Source organism: Cataglyphis hispanica, chromosome 1 (assembly GCF_021464435.1).
Source record: "Cataglyphis hispanica isolate Lineage 1 chromosome 1, ULB_Chis1_1.0, whole genome shotgun sequence".
Taxonomy (NCBI): Eukaryota; Metazoa; Arthropoda; class Insecta; order Hymenoptera; family Formicidae; genus Cataglyphis; species Cataglyphis hispanica.
Genome location: NC_065954.1, coordinates 16,827,202 through 16,851,300, shown reverse-complemented (window position 1 = coordinate 16,851,300; position 24,099 = coordinate 16,827,202). Strand labels below are relative to the sequence as shown.

General features: G+C 32.0%; 1 protein-coding gene across 6 annotated transcripts in view; it reads left to right on the top strand.

The window, feature by feature from the left end:
- The window catches only part of LOC126858902 (beta-1,4-N-acetylgalactosaminyltransferase bre-4-like), a 100,112-nt gene that overhangs the window by 58,396 nt on the left and 17,617 nt on the right, over positions 1-24,099 (top strand). For all 6 annotated transcript variants that reach the window (XM_050609618.1, XM_050609607.1, XM_050609597.1 and 3 more), the window contains one exon: positions 13,695-14,109. In XM_050609618.1, coding sequence (XP_050465575.1) covers positions 13,949-14,109 — 161 coding nt within the window. In that variant the 5' untranslated portion in view covers positions 13,695-13,948. The remainder of the gene's footprint in view (positions 1-13,694; positions 14,110-24,099) is intronic.

Here is a 24,099-nt window from a genome sequence, read left to right as displayed (position 1 = left end):
TACTCCTTTTCTTGCTCTTTTTTGGTCTTTCTCTCTTCCTCATTGCTTTCTTATTCTTTTTTTTTTAATTTTATATATCGCTTTTTAGTCGAACTTAATTTGCTTTTTTACTATGGAATATTTATTTTTTTCGGAAATTTTACAAAAATTTATATATTATCGAGTAAAAAATATATCATTTATGTATTTTTTAAATGAAGATATATTTGCGAAACATAAATTCTTTTTCTCATTTAAATCTATAGCATATATAACTTTTTTATATCGATTGTGTTTATATATTTTCCAAACATATTTCTCATCAAATATGTTTTTATCAAATATGGTTTTATCAAATTTATTTAATTTCATAAAACCATATTTGATAAAAACATATTTGATGAGAAATATGTTTGGAAAATATATAAACACAATCGATATAAAAAAGTTATATATGCTATAGATTTAAATGAGAAGAAGAATTTATGTTTCGCAAATGTATCTTGAAATGCAAATTTTAATACAGTAGCTTTAGTGTATAATATAACAGTCTTTTTTAATATTTCTCATCATGCTTACGACTTGTATCTTTCATCATTGGCTAGTCTGTATTGTGCGTAGAGCGACTTTATGAATGGCGATTTTGAGGATTAGAATATCAATGGAAATTCAGAGACCGGTCAAAGCGACAACCGGCATTCAAATCAATAGTTTGTACAGAAGAGCACGGAGCCACATGCACACGACAAATCCACGGTATCGAGATTATATACAGTAGTACAGTTTCGGTGTGCTCTAATATATCAAACGAACGAGCGCGAGCAATCGGGCGAGTATCGAGAAGCGGCAAACACCGAAAACCGAATTTGCGCGATTCTCGGGAGAGATATCGAGGATCCGAAATTATCGGTGTGAACGCTATATTCTCCCAATCTCGGACATATAAATCACTCGAGTGTCGTCCATCCGATAGAAAGAATGGAAAACACGCATTCCGTCACCGCGCTCTCTCTCTCTCTCTCTCTCTCTCCTCGATTGTTTCTTTTTTTCATTGCTTTTCTCGTTCATTCGAATATCACATGTGTCTGGTTTTTCATTGTTTTTGAACAACATCAGCTTCTCTCTCTCTCTTTCTCTCTCTTTCAGCGTTGAAACACATACCGCGAATGTTTTACAAAATAGCCAGAATATTTTTTCTCTTTTTCTCATGCATTCTTTTACCCAAAAAGGTTAGCGCTAAAGAGAATGTCAAAAATATTGCTCCTTTTTTTTTTATAGAAATGATAATATATCTAATAATATCTAATGAAAAGAAAAAAAATTAGGTATAATTACGTAATTTTCTTCGGATATTTAGGTATCACGAATTTTTGCGGATTTAGAATATCTTAATAACTAAAATATAGAATCTGATAAATATTCTTTAAATATTATATATATGAAATAAAATTAATAAGAATTGAATACAAATTTTGTCACACGGATCTAAAAAAAAATTTTTACGTTTTTTTTTTTTTTAATAAAATTTAGAATTTTTTTTCTTCTCAGGAAGAGGCTATAAGCTTATAAAAACAATTCCAACAACGCAACTAAAGAATAAAAAGGCTACGTTAAGTTCTTACAAATATGGAAAATTTATTGCATCATCTAAAGTTCAATTTATATTATCTATAATTGCGAACCTCTTAATTTCAATTAAATTTTCTGTCAAACTTTCTAAGAGATCGAAGGTAATTTATCATCAAGTAGAAAATACGAGGAGACAACGGCGCGCCTCGTGTAATTTTCCATGTTCGTTTTACGGGAACGAAGCATAAAAGCGCTAAAATATCTTTTCTTCGTCAAATAAATCAAAGGTTGGAAGGAGAAAGAGCCGTCGCGCACAGTGAAGTGGCAGTTTTGCGAAAATTGTGCCTGGCCGCGTACTTAAGAGAGGTTGCTATGAGATTGATATGACGCGAGAAATCAGAAAAAAAAGATCGCGTTGCAAATTTTCATGAGAATGCCGATAAAAATTCTTCTCAGCATTAAAAGCACTGGAAAAAAGATGGCGTGCGCTCATATTCATAAAAAGATAAATCGTCCTATGTCTTCTGACACGAAGTTTCCTCCGGATAGCGATGGCACTCAAATGAAAATTTGCATGCGAGATGCCAGCTAAAAACAGCATAAATCACTGCAAAATAAAAAAAATATAATTTGGATACTTATAACTAAATGATTGGAATTATATATCAATAATAGATAGCGTAAAGTGATTTATCGATTATCAAAATACTTAATGGATATTAAATATTCATAATAGAACTTATATAGATTCGCAAATATATAAATTTCTTCTTACATCTTTTTCAATATATAATATTTTATAAACATTTACATTTTTTATACATATTTATCGAACAAACGTAAAATATTGTTCCAATCACAGAAATATGTTTTTCATTGGCATTGTGTTAAAACATGTTTCTTATTGATATATATATATATATATATATATATATATATATATATATATATTGAGATTTGCGCATGATCGGATCAAACGCAATGACAGGAATTGATTGACTCATTAATGGTGACCGAGATATTTCGAATTGATTCGCGTTTTAATCAAAGCTGCCCGCGTCGGCGTTACGTTCCTTTTATTAAATCTTGCTCTGTTTATTGATTTATTGAATTACTCGCCTGCCATCTAGAATGCGTTAACACCCACGGCTTGACAGCATGTAAATCTTTTGGTTGTTTTATCTATTCGGTTATTATTTTGCGTAACCGGAGAAAATGTATGAATTGAACTATTTGTCATTTTTATCGCAGTTCTCTCATGTAAACGATTGACTGTTTTTTTCCAGAGTGATTTGCAATAAAATATTATAGAGAAGAAAAAATATAAAAGATAAATAAATTTTTGTATTTATATATAAATTGAATAAAAAATTTAGCTTCTTTTGAAATTTTATACACAACTTAAAATCAGTCAAATTTTCACTTTATTTAATAATTGAAGAGAGCATCGACTATAACACATAATGGCTATTAAAATTTTGTTTTTAATTTAACTCAGTTTTAGATTTTGAAACAGAATTTTCAACTTGATCTGTTTTTCGCAGAATGGATATTAAGAAGAGTTTTAAATACATAGTACTGTATATTTTTTTATCCGCATAAATTAATCATGATACCGGATTATTTATGTCCATTAACGTTAAAACGAATTTATTTTCCGGTATTCCCTAGAGAGAGGCGGAAGGAATTTATAAAAAGATTAAAAGAGGTTGCTTACGTAAGAGCGGCCACACCTTGCTACTATCTATCTGGTGTACTTTTCATAACTTTCTTTATTTCCGATAGAATTACACTTATCACATGGCTCGCCATTGCAACGTAATAATTAGATCGAGGTACATTTTGCGTTACATTGGATCACGATTTTCTTTTTCTTGTATCTTTTTAAAACATAAAATCTTTAAAACTTTAAAAGTATTTTAAAGAATACTTATAATTTTTTTTATTATTAAAAAACGCATTGTTAATATTAATATTTAACGAATATAGCGTATAATTATAACTTAACAGCATCAATGTAATATACGAGATAAAAATTTTAATTTAATTTGAATTTTAATGAAAAACTCATGTGTGGTTTCTAAAATTCCTTTATCTTGTGTTTTCATATTTTTTCATGAAAGTTTTAAGAAATAAAGATATTCTGCATAAACCAGAATTGCATCTAGGTTTCATAAAATAATATATTTGCGAGAAATACATTGTTCGATGTTAATTGACAGATGTTAATTGACATAGAAAATGTTGATTTATAAGCAGAAAATAATTAGAGCGTGACATATTACACTACAACTAAATCAGAAATAATTTTCACAATTTAATGGATAGTTAATGTAATGATGCTTTCTCTCAATCTCTTTTATTTCATGTGCTTGAATTAAGATAAAAATAAACGTGAATAAAAATATAGATAAAACATAAAGCCTAAAATATAAGTAATGATGGAAAAAACACAGAATCATTTCGTCAATTACTATACTACGTCGTTATGGTATCAAATAAGAAATGAAGGAAAGGAATTTTTTAATTCTTTTATGATTGCATTCTCGATTATTGTGTACAAAGTGTTGACTTAGTGCAATAATATCATATTAGATAATGTAAAAATAAATTTAAAATACAGATAACAATAAAAAAACGTATAAAAAACACAGATGAGATCATCTCACTAAGAACTGTATCGTTATAGTATTAGATAAGGAATGATGGAAAGATTCTTAATTCTTTTATGATTGCATTCTCGATTATTGCATAAAGTATTGATTTAGTGCAATAATATTATATTCAATAATGCAAAAATAATGAAAGATACATCTTCATATTTTTATTAATTTTAAAGCCGTATCAATATTAACATAAATAATTTTTTAAATTTTTAAACTGAAAAGAAGATTTTTACCTATTTCATAGTTTTTTAATATCTGTTTTTTCTCTCTTATTTATAATGAAGTTTACAGTATATGTATATTATCAATTTGACAGTTAGATTGCGTATCTCAAGTGTTAAGATGAAAAACACCCCACAGCATAACAAAATGATACATGAACCATTATTTGGAATAAGTAAAGTTTCGTTTCTGAATTATTCTGAAGCATTAAATTTCATCCGGTCCGAATATAAATTTTATCGATCGCAAGACGATTTTATATTGGATTGAGATCAACTTTCAACTGATTTCAATATTTAATTAAACTTATAATATAATTCTTGCATTTTTTTGTGCATCTCCTCGAAAACTAAATTTAACTGTATGATAAAATAGATTTAATTTGAAAAATTTTTAACTTAAAATTTAACTCAAATTTTAATGTTATTTGAATTGCAATTATAAACTCTAAATTTTCTCTAATTAACTCATATATTGTTTATTTTTTTAGTCCTTTTATTACTAGTAATATTCTTATATTATTCTGGAAGAAAGGCATCTTTTGTATCCGTAAACATTGTTAATAAAATTGTTGTTCGATTTGCGAGTGCTCGATTAACTCGTAACCGCCATAATCAGATCGCGCGCTATCAACGGCGGCGATGTAACATAACGACGACGTTAACGCAATTATACTACGTCCTCGGGGAGCGCGCCGGCGAACGTTAAGGACTATCAGAAGTTACACTATAGGAGTAACTGACGTAACGAAACTGCAACTAAGCTACTGGGATAAGGAAATCCTTTTTTATAGTCGCTGATAAGTCGCTAAATTACTGGCATAGCATTATTTTACGACGGTACTTAACGTGCGCGCACAGTGTGCTTAAGGATTAATGCTCGCGTGAATTTTTATATTTCCTGTTTTTTTTTCTTTTTTTTTTTTAGAAACTTCTAGTATCGTGATATATAATGTGTAAATAATTTTACAACCAACTCTAAATCCGAATAAAATGAAGAGCAATTTAATGAATAAAATATGAATCCATAGTTTAAAATTCTTCTGTATTATTAGAGAAATTAATAATTGTCAAGAATAATATCGTTATAAAATGTAAAATAATTATACGTTTATTGAATATATTTATATATTTTCATGTCGAATATATAACTCATCGAGATTTTACATTGAAATTTTATTTATGATAATGAATTGAAATTAAGAGCTTTTGTTTTTTTTTATTAATTTTACAATTAGTTATTTTTTAGAAATATTTAAAGTTATCTTTTTTTAAATATTTTAGAGAAATATTTATAGGAATTTAATTATTTTTTAATAACTTTTGATTGAATCAAAATTTAGAATTTGATATTATTGGCTTTTACACGAATTTAATTTAAATCAGATTTACAATAACATTAGCAAATCAACCTTGGTTGCATCGATATATATCCAAACTTAAACGAGATTTTTTTCAATATCACATTTTTCTCTCGGAATTATTATCGCTTCATTCTCCGGGATGAAAAGTAAAAGCTTTTGAATCAATACTAGTGGCTTTGACGATATGTGGACCTTGACCGCCGTGGATCCCTGGCAACCGCTGCTCTTTCTCTCTCTCTCTCTCTCTCTCTCTCGCTCTCTTTGTTTATCGCGCTCTTTCTCTCTATTAGCAAAATCGCACGCGTCCTTCGTAATTCTGGCTGCTGCATTGCGACGTGCTGTAATGCACGTCGGAGTGCAACCGCACTCGGATTTGACATCGCCAAGAATTCAGAGCGGATCGCGGGAAAGCGAATATGAAACGATGTATACAATGCGAAGGGTCACGATCCCCTTCGGACTTGGAAATGGATATCTCCGGAAACAAACGGTCCCTCTTGAATACTCGCGTTTCTCCCCGTTTCATTATGCATCCTTGTTTCCGCGAAATTAATTGCTGAATAATTATCAATGTGCGGATGATATGTTAATGTAATTATTGACATATTAATATAAGTATTATTAATCTATGTATATATGATTGTCTTGAAATATTTTTACGATTCTCTTATCAATGATTGTGTAATTGCAAGCATGTCACGTCTTTGTAAAGAATTTTGTGAAATAGTTTTGCATTTTTTTTTTTTTGTCGCGTATTCTGATAAATTCTTTATTGTCATATTAATGATTCAAGTAACTGCATGCTCACTTTTGATGAATTTTTTTTATTTTGCCAAAAATACATATAATTTAGGTATTAACTGTATGTACAATAGATTGTATCCGGCACATTGTATCATGTATTCCATTATTTTTCTTCTCTCTTTTTCTCAATTTTTAATATATTGATTAATATACATCTTTTTTTCAATATTTCTTTTACAATATGATTTTAATCTCGTCTCTATTTTGCTAAGAGGAAGTGATGAATCAGAGGCCTCTGCTTTTTCTTTTCTTTTCTCCGCATTTGCTTCGCAGTCATATAGCGCACAAATGTGTGCGTTTGTACGCGCAGCGAACATACAATACGAGGAGTGAATGCGATAATACCTGCGACCAGGATTCTAGGAGAAGGACACGATGTCCTCTTTGAATATTCCGCCCACGTGACGCAATCCATGCGATGACGATGCGGTCGATATGTATTCACGACGTGGAAATTATTCGACAGTCTACACGAGGTTGCGAATCGAGGTTGCGCCTATGAAAAAGTAATTTGGTCTCAATCGTAATAACTCGATTTAATGATGCGTAAATGTATGTCGAATGTATTGAGTGCTGTGGATGTGTGTGTTTGTTTATTTCATCCATGAACTATCATACTCGAAGTTTGGAGATTCGATTTTTACTGGACACAAATTTTGAGTTGTCATCTGTTTTTGCATAAACTAAATGAAGAAAAATATCATGGAAACGTAAAAAGAGATTATTTAAGAAAAATTATTTAGTATAGAGACGAAGAGAGTATATAGTATTTCATGAATATCCATCTTTTATTTATCTGTAATTTTTTTTTTTTTTTTTTTAAAGCAAAAACGCTGTATTTATTTATGCATAGCAAAGCTTTTTATTCGCGAGATTTGCGAAAAATTTTTTGAAAGCTTATCTGTTAATTTTTTCATTATTCAATTTGGTCGCCGTGCAAATTTTATCTACGAAATATACATTGAAATACAATTGAATAGCACGGACATATAAAACGAGATACAAAATTGTCTTGAAAGCCGGAGCCTTCTGTTGACAAATTTAAACTCCACCTGTCTTTGATGAAAAATTATGTCAGCGCTGTTTCCACGAGCGATGGACTTTACGGTCGAGAGGCTTCACATGTCGCGGCCGATCTCGCGGGATCTATCTTTGCACGATATAAGTATATCCCGCGCCAAACGTCATACGCTATTTTATTGCTTTCCGCGTTTGCATGCAAATAGGAGACGCGACTCGCGAAATGGCGATTACAAACGAACGCACGTGCGTGTTAATTCGCGGATGATTGTCCCATCACGAACGATTCCGCTGTATGCAAGCGAAGCCACAGCGAGACTTCCCCCTTCCCCCCTCCCCCTCCCCCTCATTCTCGCCGTCGACAACACTTGCAACACAATGCAGCACTGTCATTGCAGCAGAGCGCAATTACCGCGTACTACTCTTTGCACCGGCGATTTTATCGCGCGGAAACGCTTGGTAAATGCGAGGTCGCGTTTTTAATTGAATAAACGCGCGACGTTTGATTAACACGCAACACGGCTCGCGGAAATGAGCGCGAAGAGATGGCTTCGGTCTAATAAAGATGGCAACACGCGCTATTTATTATATCACCCGTACGCTTTATTGTGCAGCATCTCTCGCTCACGTCAAATGCGGCTGTCACACGTATTTTGAATAAATAAATGATAAATTTGCGCGTCGCCAACTGTTTTGCGATATCTACAGGAAATTAATTCGGGATTAAATATATTAAATCGTAGAGTCAGCATTGTATTTATATATATATTCAAATTTTTTATATTAAATAGTATAAGTGTAATAATAAAATTTACGTTGTTAATGGAATTGTATATTTTATGCATGCACGTGAAGTAGAGAAATTAATGTTGGAAAACTTGGAGTAAATTAATATTTCTTTAAATTAATTTACAATTTATTCAAAAATTGATGAAGTCTTTTAACATAAGAGTGAATTAAGAAATATAGCTTTTTATCCTACTAATCTTTCTTTGATATTTGAACAGATTGGAAACTAAAGATTTTTAATTAAAAAAAAATTAATTGGAGATTCTTGAATAATTGATTTATTTGAATAATAGATTTGATATTAATATTAAACGTTTAGATTAATATTATATATAGATATATGTATATAACTTAAGACAGAGTAGAATATAATGTCATTAAAAGTTTGGAAACATAATTGCTTATATCTTAACATTATAGGCTTATTTCAGAATAAGAGCACCGATTCGTGTCTTCCCTAATTGTACACGCTATCTCCATCGTAAAACATTCAGCGGATTCTGATTCGCATCTTCCTTAATTATATATACAAATTATCTCCTATAAAACCGACGCACACAGCATACCTAGGAAATTTACATCAGATACGCAGGAAAGTTTGGGGTATCGTTCCGACTGCCATTCCGGCAACCTGACGTGACGTATCGCGACGTGACTTGAAACAGAAAGTTAAGAGGGTATCTTGTATATTACGAGAGAAGGGAGGGACCCAACGAATCAATAAGATACGAGCTATAGGGTGGGCGTAATTTCAGAAAAGTTGTAACGATTAATATAAATGTCATGAAAGAAAAAGTATGTCTATTGCATCCCTATAACGATGTAATGGGAATGGTGTGTAATACTTCTGGTATAGGGGAAAATGACTCCCCGTCGTCATGTCCGTCTCTCGAGACTGGTTTTATCATCAAGGGACAGAGATAAATGTATCATGAACGAAGGAGAGTTATTATTTGCCTCTTTTTCTCGACGGTCGCGTATTTTGCGGCGAGACGGATTGGCGACGTCATCCATAGGTTTCTGCTCGACGAGGATCGTTTACAACGATCACGTGTTCCATGAGTAAACGTCACGGCAGCGGAAACAAATCGACCACGATGACAAACTGAATCGGTTAATGGTGCATTCTGTACTTTATTATAAATTTCGGTATTTATTTAAAATCGAGGTTGATGTATAGATCGAGTTTATATTGAGAGTAGATTATTAAGTAGATATTAAATTAATACAACATATTCCATTCTATAACATTCTATAATGTTTATAATTTATATATAATTATTCGAAACATGAAACATCAGTGTTTTGATATTGTGAGTGTGTTTGAAAGCGTATGTAGCACGATGAATTAAAAGTAGATATATCTCATCGGCCTTCTAAATCTCGTGCGATCGTAAATACGATATGATGCACGTATACATAAAAGAGTAATGGTCATGTTATTCCTTTCATGCAATTCAAATAACCGTAATTCAAATAATACGCCGATGATTATGAAGGAATTATTGTTACGGATCCCGTTGATTATGATCACTTGGAGGATTTATAGATTGCATTTTTTTTCTGAAATTACAATCGAGGCTAAGCTAAAATAAGAATTATTAAGTATGTAATTGAAATATAATGAAAGAAAAATAGTTACGGAATTATTCGGAAGTATATAACGTTAGGGAAAGTGTGTAAATCAGTGAAAATGTGTAACAGATATTTTATTTTTATCCGTTATTGCACAGTTCAAAGTTATCGATTGCCTTTTTGCCAAGTCGCGTACGTTCATGAACTCTTCTTGTCACAAAAGAAAGAGAGACACAATTTCTTGTGCGTCAACTTGGTCGTGGAAAATACGAGAGTTCCGACAATTGTCGAGTGAGAAAATCCAATAGCTCGGAAAAATCGGAAAGCCGCGTAGTTTTGTGGCGGAGGAAAGCTCCGAATGATGTTTTCCACTCCGAGGTGATGGAGCACTATGTCCCATCTTGCGCTGGCCCTCGGAAAAAGAGTATCACAGCTATGAGATAGAGAAAGAGTACTGTTATCGAATAAAATTGATCACTCGCAATCGGAGTTTTTAATCTTAGTCAGTTTTTAATCAGAATCATCAATATTATGTGAGCCCGTTTATTAGAATTCCATCAGTTTCCGATATGAAATAGTTCTTTTATCAAAATTAAATTAAACGTCACACATATCTTGTGTGGAAAGAAGAATTAATTAAAAATTTATAATATATATATATATATATATATATATATATATATATATCTTTATAAAAAAACTAATTTACAATATTTAATATAATTTATTCCTAAAATCAAGTTTCTTAAAATAAAAGTATATCTAAAAGTTTTTTTAACATAATATTTAGAGGAAAAATATTAGACAATTTCTCTTTCCTTTTTCTATATTGATAAATTAAATAATTATCACAGAATTGATGCGATTTCGAGATTTTGAACAGAGAAAAATATTTTCTAGCGTACTCTTTTTTCGTTGTAAAATTCTTCATCTCAGTTCCATTTTTCTTTAATACAGGATTATAGTTTATCCTTTCTCTATTAGTGTCGCCACAATATCCTGACCGATGGTCGTTCATTTTCAAAGAAAAATCAAGCCGCGCTATATCGTACGCTAAAATGGAGCTGGACGATAACGCGCGGATAGCTAATAACAACAAGAGGGACCGGGAGGAAGGGAAGAGGGTTTGAAATTACGACTAAGCGAGCGATATGAATAAACCGAAGGCATGGTCTATCTTAGTATTGTCGAAACACACGGAAGATAGAAAGAAAAGAACGATAGCAATATTGTCTGGATTTTTTTTTTTCCTGCGAAATGAACATTCATCGTTTTTGTATGTTAATATAAAGGAAGAAATAGAGGGTAATAACGAATGAATCGAATGCTTGCACAGTGAGTATGTGAGAGAATATGAAAATACGGCGGGCATAAATCAGTGAAAATAATGGAAATAATAAACCAATATCTCTCGCTTAAAATTCTGTTTTATTTCAATTGTTAATTTGAGATTTGCATATTATTTAATATTTTAATAAGTCAAATAACATTTACAAGTAAAATTATATTTTGTTTTTATGCTTTTAATTAATTATGTTTTTAATTTAATATAGAATAAAAATAATTATGACTAATTAAATAAATAATTAAAATTAATAGACGATAATGTAAAATATAATAAAGCTTTTAGATTTTTGGAAAGATAAACCGTTATCTATATACGTCATTTCTATAAAATTTAATTTATGATTTTATTAGCCATTTTTGAGAAATAAATCTCTGAATTTTTAGAGATAGTTTAATATTCTTTACAGAATCTTTAAGGAATGGCACTATCTCTCTCTTGATAGAGCAAAGTCATTAAACTCAAAAACTCGAAATTATGATTTAGACCAGAATATTCAACATCTATATGATAGCCAGTAAACTGTAAACTATTAGCCATTTTCAATTGGCTGTGCAGTAAAGCGCGCATGTCAGCTTAATCCTCTTACGTTCCACTTTCCGAACCGCAAGCGCAGCCAGCTTCCTCCTCGCTCTATTGTGTGCAATTCAGAGATGGCAAGAGATTCGCGCTATTTCAGCATCTGAATTCATGCGGAAATGTTCTCTTGATTTATTTATACTGCGATTAATCAACTAATTTAAATAATCAATAGAGATTAATCAAACGATTCATATATATATTTAATACAAAGTTCGGAATGCGAAGTGATCGGCGATAAACCAGCCTTCCGATAAGGAAGATCGAAAATTAGTTTTTAATAGGTGGGAGTTACTATAATAAAGATTGCGCTCTCTGAAACAATCGGGGAACGAGTTACCATCGCGAGCCGATAAATCTGGCAACTCGTTAAATACATCCACTCGCGGTAGCTCCGGGCACATAAACTCGAATTAGTTTCGGTCGGCGTGGTGTAAGAGTAATCCCGCGTAGTTTGATCCGATGAAGTTCTGATAGCGATAGCGATTTCCCCGGCAACGTCATATCGGATTCGCCGCATCTCGCTAATGCCATTAGCTGCCGTTTTATATAAAAATCTGTATATATTTCGAATATATTAACAATAAACTGTATTAGAGAGAAACACAATTTTGTACAATTGATGACAATTTTGTCAAGTAACAAAAATATTTACATCATGTCAGAAAAGTAACTTTACTTTCTCTTTTCTTCTAATGTTCTTCTATTATTAGAGTTAATATTCTCTAAAAATTGTTCATATACAGTATCGAAAGATAATTCTTTAGAAATAATTAAAAATACGTGTATATTGATATTTCTAAAATTAGATAACGCGCTGCAATATTATTTTTGCACAAATGTCATAAAAATGATAGAACGAAATTGTGGCATCTCGGTAAAAGTTGACAGCACATAATTAATGCTCGCTAAAACATAAAAATGTTTTCCCAGTCGCCGTACACACGACATTTTTAATTCGCCATATCTTCGAGAACTTCCTTTTTATTTCGTCGTGCCCGACTTGTATAACTCTCACAAAAGATATATAATATTAAGGTATTACATTTTTCCACAAGCTTTCTCGTGATAAATTTTGCAGCTCGCGGTGTTAATGGCACCGTGTGGTATTAGCTGGAAGCTTCAGGACGAGGTCGAGCGATAAAGCTCGTGAGAAATATACGCATCTTTATATTTTCGCGCTAAAATAATCATTTTTATTTTATAAGAGGAAGAGCGTTCTTTAAATTATATTAATTTTATTATTTTTAATATTATCTACTCATTATTTTATTTGAATCTGTTTTTATTTTCACGCAAATCTACAAAAAAAAAAAAAATAAATAAATAAATAAACTAGTAAAAATATTCTTTTTCACATTTCAATTAAATCTCAACTAAATTTAAATGAGCGAAAATTAATAATATTATTATTTTTAGTTTCTCTACTCTTTATCTCTATTTTTTTTTTTGCAAAAAATTTTAAGCACTTTGTATTATATCTATTATATCACAGAAATATTCTCTTCTAATTTAAATTGAAAATAATTATGCGTCAAAGACGAAAATTTATATATGAGAAAATCAATTAATTTATAATAACTGAATCAGTAGCGAAATATATTTCTATTATAACAAATTGAATATTTAATAGCACAATTTACGTACATATTTATATATATATAATAAGTTAAAATCGAAAATTAAAATCAAAATATTGATATTAATTGTTAATAATGATCAACAAGAAGCCACGCACTCTTTAGCGTGAAATTTTCTGACTTTCTCCATTACTGTTTTACAGACATCATCATCCCGGTCCGAGGAGATATCCCGAGGGTTCGTGGGGGTGATGCTCTTGGCGAGCGCAAGTGAAGAGCCCCGGGCGGCCTTTTCTCCCTTAGTGCCCATCAAGGGAGGACTTGGTCGGTGCCAGGTCGACCAGCAGTTGCGGCTGCAGCCGAGGAAGCGGCGGCCAGCGGGGGGAAGCGCCTCGTGGTGCACGGCGGTGCTCCTCTAACGGCGGCTAGGAGGGAGTTATGGTGTCTCGCGCATGCAATGACTGTGGCTGCCGCAGCCGTGACACTGTGGCATCGTGCCCACCTCTACAAGGCGCTCGCCTGCGTCGTCCTCGCCCTGATCGCCGTCCAGTACCTGCTTAGCGGCGGCGTGCTCGATCGTCGCTCCATCGAGACCATTTTCACGATCAACGCGACTAGGTGAGTGCCCCGCCGTCTGTACGAGTCATGTCAAATTATGAAACATAACACAGGGCGATAAAAAAAAAATTTTGGTCAACAAAGTAGGGTTTCTTATAGATTTTCGGCCACAAAAAATAATGCTGTCCAAATCTTCATCAGATTTTAAAGTTATTTTAAATTTTAAGATGAGAAATCGATTTTCCATTTTAAAATTCAAAATTTTGATAGCAACATTGTTTGTTGTGGCCGAAAATATATAAAAAAATCACCTACTCTGATTAGTTATTTGACAAAAATATTTTTATCCGTCTGTGTAATCAATGGAATTGACTAATTGACGATTGTGATAACAAGTTGATTATCCGAAACTCGGTAGACGAATCGAGTGTTTTCGACTCGTTCTATATTCCTTGCGATAAACCTGCCTTATGCATCCATGATAAAGCATTAAGTACCAATTCCAGTATCGTGCAAACTTGAACGCGCTCGCGTCTTGAAAGCTGTGCATCTCGAGACTCGCAGAATCCGCTGTGCTTAAATTCCGCCCAGTATGCCTGCCATTCGCGTGTATTATCGCGAGGACGGGAAACGCACGCGTACTCGTAATTCTCCGCTAATTGCGAATGTCGGATTCCCGGTTTAATAATTGGCCGACTCGTCGTTATTCATCGTCGTCGCTCACGAGTTTCCATTGTGTTGCGTCGTGAATTTACGGTGCGAACGATAGACTCCGCGCACTGTTGTTGACGTGAACTTTCCGCGCGCGAAACTTTCGCGGAAGATGTCTCGTTCGCGATAATTGAGCTGGATTTATATTCAACTTTATCGTGTGTGTGTGTGTTAGACTCCTGACAATTATTTCCAGACTAACTGTTATAAAAAGCAATTAGAGTTTAATTTATCGATGAATCTTTTTTATATGTCCGCACATTTAGAATTTGCAGTGTAATTATTAAGAGTTGTTCTATTATTCGCAAATAATATATTAATGATGTATCAGTAATTGAAATAATACTGAAAAGAAATATACTTGATTTATAAGGCAAAATAATGCGGTGAAATTTAATTTGTAAAAAGGGAAACATATATGCACAATTAATATTCATATTCATTGGTACAAAAGAAAATTATAATATTTCCATCTTGTTATTCTCAAATTTTTTTTTATATAAACTACTATAAAATTATTTAAGATTCATTAAATTTGATTACGATATAATATTCTAATTTTATATATTATAAATATAATATTAAATAGTAAAATATCAAGTTACATCAATTTATAATTAATATAATATAGATACAAGTTAAAGTTTGAAGAACTTAATTCCTTTGAAAACAAGGTTTTTGCTTACGTGTTCCATTTTTCAGCGATCACGCGGATAATTACAGATCTTGGCGTAACGCATTGAAAAGATAACGCTTAAAATGAAATTGAATAACGACATAAAGGGAAAATATACGCTGCTGTAAAACGGTTGGATAAAAGAGCGGATTGAATCACTCCCTTCTCGCAATATCGTTCAACCAACTCCATTATTCGCAAGCGAAATTTAATCGTTAAATCGTCTATCGCCATCATAATCATCTATTATTATGTAACTCATCGTATTATTTAGTCGATTCGAAGACCGTGAATAAAGCGCAAATTATAATCGAATTCTGCTGAAACATTTTTTTACACCACTCGCTTATTATTATTATTATTATTATAAAACCGGCGGCTGTAACGTAATTTTCAACATTGTGATGGATACTTTGAGTGCGTGCAGCCAACCGCGTTAAGTAACATCGATGCTAGATACGAGTAACGAACCGCGTAATCGCATTCGGCCCGTTGCAAAATTATTCATTGCCCCACCCTTTCCCCTTTTTGGAATCTTGTTAATAATTCACAATTGTATCGCTGATGATTTTAAGAAGTATCGCTTCGATAGTTTCATATGAAGTTACTAAAATATAAAAATATAAATCTGACTATAATTTGCCAAAAATTTAATTCTTGTCGAAAAAGATTCTGTTGAATCTTTGTCGTCTTGATAGGAGTTATAAATTTTATTTGAAGGAAAAAATCTTACTAATTATTGAAGAAATATTTCTGTTTATGGCAAATTTGTTATAATCATTAAATCTCTCTCTCTCCACTTTTTGACGCTATACGATTGTTACTTGATGCACTTTCGATAAGCGGATATTTTTATTAAAGATATCAATTTATTATGCTTTAATTTTGCGCGCATTTGCATTACTTCGTAATACGTAGATGGGAGATATAACGTGTTATCTATGCGAATTTTCATATACCTCGCATTTGTATGCGGCACGTGTAACTAAGTAACCGTATAGCTTAAGATCGACTCTTATCTTTTGGAGCTTACAACAGACACATGGGAAATCTCATTACCCGACTACGTAACGTGGCAAAGTGGCTGCTTAACGATGGTGCTGGTACACGCGCGATTTACGGAGCCCTCGTAATGGGAAATAATCGGTCGCTCACGCTGCGAGAGACATATAGAGTCGCTATCGATCGAGCGCGAGTGACGACGTTTAATCCACCGAGGAGGGTGATTTTGCAAACAAAATCTCACGAAAATTTAAATCTCGAGATTTTGAAAATAAATTTTCTTTTAATTTTTACAATTTTGCATTTCTTGAAACTTTATTCTGCCACATTTTTTTAATTATTCATAACTTGAAAATAGACAATTTAAATCTCGAGGTTTTGAAAAAAGTAATTTTTTTTTTTTAATTTTTACAATTTTGCATTTCTTGAAACTTTATTCTGCGACATTTTTTTAATTATTCATAACTTGAAAATAGACAAATTATTTAGTACTTATTAGTACTTGTTTTGGATATATATATATATAGAAAAAAAAATATAGAAAAGTTTTTTATAGATTTATTACAAAAGAAAATTTATCATTAAAGTTAAGTCTAATATTTCTGGGTGATAAAGAATTGAAATATTTACATATTTTTTAGATTTTTCCTCCCAAAAATTACGAGAAAGAGCGTCCGCGAAAAATATTATTCATGAGGGACATCACAAGGAATTTCTGAATGTGACTCTTTTGGCGCTGCGCTTTTTCACTCGTTTTTAATCTCTGCAATTATAGGCGCTTTTGACGCTTACGCTCGCCGAGTTGCAGCGGCGAAATGAAAGACGCGTCTCGCCTTCGTGTCGCAACGGCCGCGCTGTTATTATCACGAGGCAACACGCCAACGAACGTGTGGTGTTCAGAGATGGCTTTTGCAGCGCGTTTCGCTGGCATAATGCGCTCTTTTAGCCGGTCAAGACTAAGGCTGGCTCTCTCAAAAGGAAAACATACAATGCTGATAATAGTATACGATGTATGTGCACCGGATATTGTTGTTCCATTTGCGCTATCATCTGGAAATTTCCTTCCGATATAGCTTTAAAGTTTCGTGCAATTATATTAAAGGAAAAGGATGAGAGGAAAAATGCATTGCAATATAAGCTTCTGAAAATTATATGAGTATTAATAATATATTATAATATTAATAATTATATAATATTATTACATTATGACATATTATTAATTAATAAATAATAATTATTAATTATTATTTTTGCATTATTATTTATTAATAATTATTAAATAATTAATTAGTGTAATATTGACAATTAATAATTATATGAGTATCTGACGGTTTACTTTATGATTATATTTAACTATGTATAATGCATTTATTTTATTTGTAAAATAATGTCATCATATCTTGAGTTTTTAGAAAATTATAATTCTTATATATATATATATACGTTTGAAAGTATGCGATCGATATTTTCTTAACGAAAATATGACGCAAGAGACCTACTTGTAGAATTATTAAATTACCTCTCGACCCAATCTCATTATATAAAAAAAAAAAATTATAAAAAATAAAAATAACGAGCAGTTTGTTGGAAACAACGTGGAGAAAAGATCTACGAGTAGATCAATCAGGAAACTGTTGTAGCTTGTGCTCAACTCTCGCTAGTTAAGGCGCGATAAAAAATAAATTTATAGTTCGTTATTTCTGAGTCTCTCTGCGGTATTGGCCGATACGATCTTAAGAAGTTAAACATACATTCTTACACATCGTAACGCGCGGGACAACGCGGCGACGGCTTAAACGTTGTTGCCTCGTATATCATCGCTGAAAATTGCATTCAATTAGCGCGAGCTGACGACGATATCCCTGGCAACACTGTGTGGTTGCACGCTGCACACACAATGCAAGGTGTGCGGGCTATTAATTTAAAATTTCGTAGTCGCCCCGTCCGCGACAATTTGTCACCCCTTTCTTCTATCACAGGCCGAAAGCTCGTTGCAGTTACGCCATGATGCAGTTTACGCATTATGTGCTATCGCTATGATACGTACGATAAATAATAGCGGGCTATTTTGACATTTTCGTTGATAATCGCGCGCGCGCACATTTCGCTGTGATCCTTACGCTATTGATTACACTGCTGACGATTAAGGGGTCTCGTCGAAAAGGGAAAACGGGGTCAACGATTTTTCGCTATCACGCGCACGCGCGACTATATACGAGGAAATTGTAATTCAAAAAAAATCAAGAAGGGATTTCTTCATAGAGATAAAATAGACATCCTATACATTATGGAATGTATGATTGTAAACTATCAGATATAATTTTGACAATCTTGATTATGTTATTGCATTGGTGTAATTATGTACGTCTCTGTATATAGTTATTTATATATCGGTTAAATTTTAGTCGAAACAAGTTTTACTTTTTATTTTTTATACGAAGAAAATTTATTTTTCAAAATTATAAGAAAGTTTTATGATTAAGAATAATTTTTTAAAATTAAAATGTATGTGTTTTCTTTATATAATTATGAATGAATTAACACAAAGAAAGTATGCCGAAGCTTTTTTCATTAATATATATATATATATATATATATATATATATATATATATATATATATATCTCGTAAGATTGAAACGCCGTATAATTGACTTGTTCAATTCGCGATGCATCGCGAATGCGATCGAATGTAGGAGGCAGCCACTGCTACAAATCAAGCCGTTAGATGTTTTAGTGTGATGTGCATTAGCGAGATGTGTTATTACGCAGCGATGCCATTTACCCGATGCAATCTATCTCATCATCGAATCACCTTAATGGCAAAGACGATACATCAGATATTTTCATGTTTAAATGGTTATATTTATTTAATGAAATGAAATAAAATTTCTACATTTATAATTAAAATTAAAAAGGAAAATTTAAATTAAAAATTAAAATGTTTTAAAATCTTGATAGAAAATTTACTCTGCGAGTTTGAGAATCTTTGCGTTAGATAATACAACACGAATGCGTGTCTCAACCTTTCAGCGAGCCTGAATACTCAAGAATTATGAATTATTAGCGGAATGTATACATCCGCGTATAGACATTGGTTACGTATTGTGAGCTATACAGGATATTCCGCGGTTATCTATTTTTATTATTAATCCTTGATCGATTTTTTTCAACGAAATAAATTTGATGCTTTCGATATTCGAGATAGAAATGCAATTACATCCTCTCAAGTACATCTTTACATCATAGTTGCATCGGACGCGAATACCCTGAGGAACCAGACCCGGAAGTCAAGAATATTTCCCGGCAAATTTCTAACCGAGTTACGCAAGCGTGCAGTCTCGTCACGACGTCGAATTTAACTGTCTCGATCGTCCGTGTTATATCGTCATCGGAGAATGTCATATCATATATCGGATCAGCCGCTACTGTCTCGCTACGTGACTTTCCTTCGAGATGCAACATTTCCGAATCCCGTCACGCTTGGACCGAAATGAAAATTGCAAATATGTTAGCACTTTTGTATCATGATCGTTATTGATAGATTTTTCGAAAGATTGAATTAAAATCGACGTCTAACTTTTTGTTTCTAAATATATAATTAAAACAAAGACTGTTTTTGAATTAAATTCCTAGAATGTGGATGAGAGAAAGAGAAAAGTTGGTTTTTTAATTAATATAATTATACATATAATCGTCTATAATTATTGTTAATTAGATTAGATTATATAAGGAATTCATCTTCACAAAATTTCAATTTATAGAATATTCTTTTGCGATATTGAATTCTGTACTTTATCATGTCTTATGAAACCGCAAATTACATATTTGTTTAAGATATGATCGTGGATGATTGCGAACATTGAGTCATCAATGAGTTATCGTCATTCTTCTTATTTTTCTTCGATAAATAAAAATTGTACAATAATTTTTTGTATATAAAAAAAGATATAAAACTAAAGTAATAAGGATATAAAGATATTCTTATAAAATTTTATATTTTTTTAAATCAAAAAGAGAGTTTGTATAATGTATTTGTATAAAAAGTTATGATGTATACTTCGCTTGACGCGTCCAGGAACATTGTTTTCTTTCTCCACCCTCTATTGCTACACCCCTACTCTTGCCTGAAACTCTACTTTGCAACGAGTTTGAGTATGCGGTTCTTCAAACTTTTAACGGACATTTTCGTTCGCGACGTTTTCCGATCGATGGAAAATTCCGTTGCTCTTCGACGATCCCAAGGCGTTTCGAAGAAGACCTTTTGGTCCTATAATCCTTCCTTTCTTCCTTCTTTTCTTTCTTCTTTCCTTCCTGCAATTCCTGCCCTACCTCGGCATTAAAAATACATCATCGTCAAAACTCTCTCGCTTCTCGATATTGCTCTAAATTAGACAAAATCGAAATTATCCGATAAAAGTGGGAAACTTTGCCCATGATAGATTTCATCGAAGACATTGTTCCGCCCTTATCGAATATCCTGTCAATCGTAATCACCTTGGTAGAGCGCCTCAATCGAACTTGTTCCCTTAGAAAAGCTTGATGGAAAATCGCCAAGTGTCAAATTTCTTCTTAATCTTTAAATATTTTATAATTCATTATTGAGTGAAACAAGAGTTTAATTTCTATTGAAATATCCAAGTTCAATTAAATTTGACAAATAATTAGTTAATAATAATTTTATTTCGATTATTAATCGATAACATGTGTTAAGAACTTTAAACAAAAACAAACTCAATTTCGCGGTTATTAAAATAAATTACTTTCTTCATTTTTTTTTATTACAATTATATTAAATTAGAGACAGTACAATTTTACTGTGAGCTTTGTTGTTGGTCATCACACATCTTGTCCTTTATTCCGAAAATTCCGATCGTTTCTTGTCACCAGGCGATAACCAGTCGTGTCGATCGTGCATTTGCTTTTAAAAGTCCTGTCACGTACGTTGAAAAATATCTCTACGTATCGGCGAGCTTCGTCGAGCTTTCCGCGCCGCTTTCCGCGTGCCCGCCATCGCGAAGATATCTTTCTCGCTTTCCGCGAGCGGAAAGATCTTTGCGGATTCCGATCCGACTGCTGCATAGCCGACAAAGTATTTCTGGATGGTGCACGCAGCCGATCCTACGTATCGACAACCCGGATGAGTCACGTCAGATTTATGCCGCTCCGAACGTGGCGGGAATTCCCGTTGAATTCCAGGGTGGAATCGAAACTCCCTTATGACTGCACGCGCCGATACGTGCTTTCATGCTGTATCAGTCGTCAGTATCTCCTTATGTTGTTCTCAACTTGATCCCTATTTTCACATGTCTTGATCACTATTTTTGTTACATTGATGTGAAATGAGGGAGTCAATTTCTTTAAATTTCGAATAAAGCGATATTAATGCATTTTGTGTTTATATATTATATAATAGATGCAATACACAGACATTTGATAAATTTTTATCTATTATCATTATTTTAGCTTTTTTATATTTAATATTGTATTATATAATTAATTTTACGTCTCTCTGAAATTTTCAAAATTCTCGTATGCTGCTAACTGTAGAATTAATAAATTGTAATAAAATGAACTCTATTCAAGTATATATCTGTCTTTATTTTTTCATTTTTCTATATCTTTTCCAATATCTACTTATCAATATCTAATTTAATATTTTAACATGAAATATTCAAACGTAAATTTTTAAATTAGTGGATTTGCTTATATTTTTTTATTCTGGGAATTGCTCAGAGAAAGAAAAAAAATTAATTTTTTTAAAAAAATGTATTTACATTAAGTTTAAATGTATTTATTTTTTAAGGGGGGAGAAAAGTTAATCCTTATTTTGATTTGTCGCGAAATGCTATTTTATTATATAAATAAAAATTCGAACGTTGATCTGACGTGCGAAATCCGCTTACGATATAATCTATACAAAAATCTCTTTAAATATAAAATTTAATTAAATCGAAATTTAAAATCACAGTGAATGCCATATAATTTTATTTGATTATATTTTATTTTTATTGTTTTATTTTATTTTATAGTTAATCCTTAATATTATATAATTATACATATATATATATATTTGAATATTTAGTTGTTTTATTAATTATTTTTGTATTAAGTAATAATATTTTTCTAAACAGTTTCAAATTTACATTATTCGAGATGTAAATATTTTGCATGCGCGATTTCGCTAATTTTTAAATCGTTTTTTTGATCATTTGTTGATGCTCGTCGTTGTTGTCAACGAGTTCTCTCAAGTTTCGCAATCAGGTAAATCGTTAACTGCGTCGCTTTTGCACTTCTAAATGCACGCTTCTAGAGAGAAGCTTGTCTGATCCACAAACGGATGTACCAAGTGGTACGCGAATTTAATTAAATTTGAGACGACGCTCGATACCGGCGTTCTCCAGCTTCCCGAAATATCACGTGGCATCAAAACTACCTCGTAACTGGAATGGAAAGGCATCTATCTGTGGAATCCTTATGGATTTCTTATTAATATGCGAAACAATCATTACCTGCGATTAATAGTAAAAGAAAATAGAGCAGAATTCCAAATAGAGAAACAATATTAATTTTAATATTTTTGTTTTTTTAGTAATAACATTCGAAAAATTAAATCTTACTACGTACTTGAAATATGAAAAAGCAAAAATAGTATTTTTATAAACAATTCAGAGAAACTATATTTAATTATTTTGTCAGGTTTATTTTACATTTTATTTTGACATGCATTAATTCACATTTTTAGAAATTTCTTAAAAAAGTACTGTATGCGTAGCTTTTTGCCAGATTGTAAATCTTTCCGTCATGAGATCGCGGTATATACGCGGGAATAATTTCATCTCGGTCGCAAAAATCTTTGTAAACAGACTTGTCGTTGACGTAGGAAACGTGGTATATGCAAATAGAATCCGCTTGTGCAAGGCACACACCTGCTGTATTTCTGCGCCGGCTCTTCTCGCGAAATGCCTCGTGAGAATCGATCCGCGGGACGAGTCGTAACTTTGCCGGTTTTCATAGTGTTTATTATCATACTGCGAACAATGATCTACCAAATTTGTTCGAAAATGAGCTTACGTTATGGCGAAAACAGCGAAAATGATATGATGATGGAAAAACAAGCGTTGTTTTTATCACTAAAGATAAAGGTTATTTTATATTTATCTCAAATCCTAAACTATCGATCTATTATGAAATGATATTTCATTATATAGATAAAAATTGATTTAGTATGCGTGCGATATTTGTTTAGGATATACAATTCTCTTTAGATATGAAGTTAAAATTGACATTTGAAATCAGAGTGAGTGCAATATAATTTTATTTTACGTTATTTTATTTTTATAATTTTATTTTAGTGTATTGTTATTCTATTATTATAATTATTCATATACGTATATTGAATGTGAACATTTCATTAATTATTTTTGTATTATTGTATTTCGGAAAATATTCTCTTCTCATTCGGAAAATTATCTCACAATCCTTTAGATTAAAAATTTTATAATTTTTTTTTTTTAATTTAACATGTATCTATGGAATATATTTGTCACAAGAGAGCATTTTTTGTACGTGATTTCTTTCTTCTGGCATTATAAGTTACATTTTAATAGATTAAAACCGCAGCATCGTGCCTTTAATTTTTCATTTATCTTATCGTGATCT